Source organism: Morone saxatilis, unplaced genomic scaffold (genome assembly GCF_004916995.1).
Source record: "Morone saxatilis isolate NCDOM2014 unplaced genomic scaffold, NCSU_SB_2.0 Contig8, whole genome shotgun sequence".
Classification (NCBI taxonomy): Eukaryota; Metazoa; Chordata; class Actinopteri; family Moronidae; genus Morone; species Morone saxatilis.
Genome location: NW_023340257.1, coordinates 15,963,269 through 15,968,281, shown reverse-complemented (window position 1 = coordinate 15,968,281; position 5,013 = coordinate 15,963,269). Strand labels below are relative to the sequence as shown.

The 5,013-nt window shown below is 39.2% G+C and overlaps 1 protein-coding gene across 2 annotated transcripts in view; it reads right to left on the bottom strand.

Annotated features, from left to right (window-relative positions):
- ap2s1 (adaptor related protein complex 2 subunit sigma 1) overlaps positions 1-4,782 on the bottom strand; it is a 4,966-nt gene extending 184 nt beyond the window's left edge. Inside the window, exons 1-4 of one of the 2 annotated variants that reach the window (XM_035680702.1) lie at positions 4,624-4,782; positions 3,942-4,091; positions 3,326-3,439; positions 780-847 (exon numbers count right to left, since the gene is read on the bottom strand). In XM_035680702.1, coding sequence (XP_035536595.1) covers positions 780-847; positions 3,326-3,439; positions 3,942-4,091; positions 4,624-4,626 — 335 coding nt within the window. In that variant the 5' untranslated portion in view covers positions 4,627-4,782. Of the gene's footprint in view, positions 1-649; positions 848-3,325; positions 3,440-3,941; positions 4,092-4,623 lie in introns of those variants that run through there. The other variant, XM_035680701.1, reaches the window with a different exon arrangement.
- Positions 4,783-5,013: the final 231 nt, after the last annotated feature.

The following is a 5,013-nucleotide window of genomic DNA, read 5'->3' as shown; positions in this document are numbered from 1 at the left end:
AAGGCATTTCAGGACTAAAAATACCACAAATACCACAAACCACATGTAGCATAGAACTAAGACCAAAGAAACATTGTCTTCTTCCTTACAACATGAAATGGTTGGGTTTCCTGGGAAAATTGTGCTATACAATGAAAAGTCATCATCTAGCCTGTGGTCATCATTACCGAACTCCAAATCTGTGTCATCAAAATGTAAAAATAACCGCCAGATGACTAAATACACAGGCCAACATTCCCATACGTATATAAATGTGACAAGAATGAAGGAAGGAGGCGGTCCTTCTTGCCATACACATGACAGAAGAGCGTGACTGAGCTTGTGAAATAGATTTGGCCTAGGAGCAGCAGCACATCAGTGGATGGAAGGAGACAAGAGGTTCTAATGAAATTAGAAACTGAATGTTGATTTCTCTTATTTGTCAATCAGTGGTTGCAGCGTATCGAACGTGGGTGGTGCTTTGTTAAAGTGGGCCAGATGTTCAGACGCCTTGAAAATTAGTAAGAGCACAAGCAGCGGGGGGGGGGGGGGGAGTTCAGAGGTGTTTGTTGCTTAGCATTTCTGTGTGAGAAATATAGCCACCCCCCCCCCACTAAAAAATACATTAGATGAATCTCACTGAATGACTGCTCGAGTTGTGAATATTGTATCAGTTGCCATGGCATTATAATGAAAGAAACTCTTCTCGTCCGCCTCCTTTACTCCTCTGCTCCATTTGTCTGATCAAGGTGTTTATAAAATAATTAGAAAATCTCACAAGGCAAAAATAGTCATGCGATATCTTTACCTTGTAGAAGTTGAACACGAGGTCCAATTCGCACACGTTGTGAAAATACTCATTCAGCACCTAAAAAGAAAGAGAGGGACAGAATAAAAATATTGTTCATTCCATCAGACAGCAGCCAGGAGATAATCAAATAGTCTACTTTGAGAAGACATAGCTGTATGGTAATTCTATGTCTTGATGTGATGCATCATTGCAGAAATAAACTGACACCGTAGCAGCGACAGAATCCACTTAACAACCATGTAATAACCTGATTTCCACTACAAGGACATCCATATAAAATTTATGTGCTTCCCGTATCATCTGGTTTCCACAAGAGATCATTTTTAAGCAGCGATATTGTGCCATTCTCAATGGCAGCATTACTAACCTCTTGTTGAGAATCTGCTGAGGTGAATATTGAAGGAGCACCGTGAAGTCCTACACTTTCAACATTCTCTGAGAGCACGGGTGAAAGAAAATGCACTATATTGATTTTAAATTGGTTATTTCTCCATGAGCGTGTGGCCATATGCAAGTTTAGAAATACAACTTAGGAAAAATGCACCGACATGCATTCCTTCATAGTCAAACATTACATCAAATGACCTTCAGTCCTGAGAGCCCTGGATAGAAAACCGTGTAGTGTTTGTATTAACCAAAAACAAACAGTAGAACGGACCTTAAGCTCACAATTTCAGTTGTTACTGTTTGATTCATAAAATGGAATATGATTAGAACAAGAAAAAGCCGTTACACAGCAATTAAGCAAACTAAGTGAAAGAACAAGACGCACTTGAGCTGCCTAATGCCGCCACATAATCACCCAGATGTATAATAAACATAGCAGGTTATGCTGATTAACTCATTGATTAGATCAAATAATACAATAATTATTTAACTGTGGAGTTTCAAATGAGATATCGCCCTTTTTAAAATGACACCAGCATAATCTTTGTTACACTATACATTCAACTACTGCCCAACAATGAGAATTATTCCAAAATATACAGCGTCTACGTTTCTGGAATGAAACTGTTTCAGACATTTCTGTCTCAACATGGTTGTGTGGTGTACAGCAGGTAGCTCCAAAATGTCTTTAGATTGTCAGCTCAGTGGGAGAAGTGAGGGAATCTATCTTGGATTTATGGTGTCTCTGCTAAAGACAAAAATGCCAGCATGATATTACGTCCCACATACAGTATTATGACAGACGCAGTGATCAATATGAGCGGATGTGTCGTTCCAGGTCACACAGCTGCTGAATAGAAGTGCTCTGGATACAGTGTCACAGGTTTTTTTTTGAGCAGATGTTCCTACTAATTCACATTGAACATATTTAACCCTGTGACTGAGTTCACAAAGGGATTATACAAAAAAAGTGATGGGTCAAAATATGGATCAGATTAATACACTTAAACTTTCATTAAGTTACTTGTTATAAATGTTTAATTCAAGATAATAAATTGTGATAGTAGCTGATTCACTTCACTGAGCTCTATTTACACTCCTTTAGGTATGTTACAAATGAAATAATTAAGCTTTAATAATTACATACACTAGGACTATTCTATGTTTATTGCCATGCACTGATGAACAGACTTTTGAAAACCGGTTTTAATTGTGTAATATCTACTACTTGTAGAATAGAAAAAACAAACAGAATCTGATTCAATTATTGGTAGCTCTGCTATCAAGCAACATCTGAAATAATGAGTAGAAAAATGGGTTGCTGAAATACCGCTTTTGCTGAGGTAGCACTTTCGGGCCAACGTGTACACACACACACAGACATTATTAGGAAACTGAAACGTTTTTATGTGACCAAAACGCTTACATATAATAAAAGTATTAGCTTCCAAATCTGAAATGGCTGTAACGTTGCATTTACAACATCTGTCTCTTTGAGCAGGCCATTTGAGTGTTTGTGCAATGTCTGCGCAGTCAGCTCCTATCAGACTCATTTTGTAATTAGTGATCAATTTGGTATTTTATTGCTGAAGGCTTGTTTCCAGCGTCACTTGACCTGGCATTATCTAACACTGATGAAAGTCATTAATGGCACACCCTGAACATAATGTAACATTAATTTGGAAACTCATTATAGTATGTTTGGGAATCTGTACTGAAATAGACCATCATGCTAAACATTTCAACTGTGGCTCATTTTTTGTCCTTACACCAATCTGATGAACTGAAGACTAACTCGAAGCAATATTTATCATAGTGATTTACAGACCGTTGTGAAATCATACAGTTTGTGTGGAAAACATCTTACATGTATCATAAAGTAAGGTGTATCACCCATTCACTTGAGTGCTGAATAATAAAACAAATGACTTTATTCCTCTAAATGTTATTTGACTGAAGTCCATACTTCTCACAAGAATGCAGGTTTGATATTAAGGAGCTGAAAGAGAGTAGAGGAGGGGAAATCCTGAGGGAAATCATTAACAGACATTCCTGAAATCAATCAGACCATGAGAAATAAATCATCATAGTTCACTTACTAAGTCTATATATCATGTGTTGTGCTGTGTGTGTGTGTGTGTCAGTTACCTCTACGAAGTTGTGGATTCCCTCGAGGTACGCCAAGTTGTTATCGGTCACGTCCACACAAATACAGAAGTACAGGCCAGCATAACGCCGGTAAATGATCTTGAAGTTCCTGAACTGTGAGAACAACACAGATGAAGCCTCTTAATAACTTTGTCTCACATATTATGACAACAGCAGAGGCTTTACTTAAGTAAAGCTAAGACTTAAGTTTCCCAGCTATGAGATGAAGCACACCCAGTGTGTACCTTAAACCCTTGAAAATAAAACACATAAAAACAGATCAGCAGACTAGGGTTTTCTTTTTTTCTTCTCTAGAATGACGCCATTGATTTTCAAATTGCTTTAGAAAATTAACTTGTGATTTTAGTGGAAAATGCTTGCAATGGGGGAGGGGGACGACGACACATGAGTCACCCAATTATGTTACTGTAAAGCAGCCACAACAGAGATGTTTAAGGACAGTATGCTTTCAGTCATTACACCGCGGTCCTTGATAGGATTCAGCAAATAAGTTCTGGGTGAGTTGAACAAATGAGCATAATGAGGCATTTTAAAGAACCACCCAGAGGAATAGAGAACCATATATGCATGAATATGATGCTGACTCATCCCTTACCTCCACAAAGTTGGTGTGCTTGGCATCCCTGACAGTGACCACAGCATGCACTTCCTCAATCAACTTCTGCTTCTCGTCATCATCAAACTGCATGTACCACTTGGCCAGTCGTGTCTTCCCTGCTCGGTTCTGGATGAGGATGAAGCGGATCTGTGCGACACAATGAGAACAACAGAGAGAGACAACAGCGATGACATTACAACTGTGCTTGGTGTTTTAATCATTTGAAGACACACTTCATTCATCAGAATATGTCATGTTACTTTGTCGGCTATCAGCTGTCACTCGCTTACAATATAAAACAAAAGGAGCTCTTGGATATTTAGCAACAGCTTCATATCTAACTGAACAACATCCATCAATTTAACTGCAACCTGAGCTGAATGCTGCTAGCCTTAGCTGTAGCTATCGTGGAAGCTAGCGTTAGTGAAACCACACCCATTTACTTTGACAACATGCTTATGCCAGCCTGTTGACTGAATGTGAATAACTGCGAGCTATCTGAGACCAGCGGTAGTGGGTGTCTGATAGAAAACACCGTTACTCCAATCCGCGGCCTTAGCTGACCGACCGACTGACTGAAGAGGTTATCCAGCGGGGTTAGTAAATGCTAGCCAACTAGCGGTAATACGCTCCGACTACGAGACAAAAACATTCATCTGTTACATATTTACATATTTACCATTGTCGTCTCCTAAATGTGGACCCTAAACGCCCCAGAATAGCACGTTCCTGAACAATTATGCTACGATTTCACATAGATACATCAGTATTTCCTTCGACCGCTTGTCCGCTATCTTCTCAGAGCTAACAGGAAGTGCACAACTACGCTATGCTGCGTTGCATGCCGGGGTGCGTAGTTTTTGTCGACACGTTTAGAACACATCGAAGGTGACATGACACTACAAGAACCATGGTGCCTCCGCGGTGTCTCTCGTTGAGTCGCACTTTGGATCACATGAGAAGCAAAAGGATGTTTCTGCTATTTTTCTGTAGCAGAAACATTTTGAGTTGTAGTTTTTAAATACAAAGTATACAACGTTTTTTTTTTAAATTTTATTAGAATATAGGC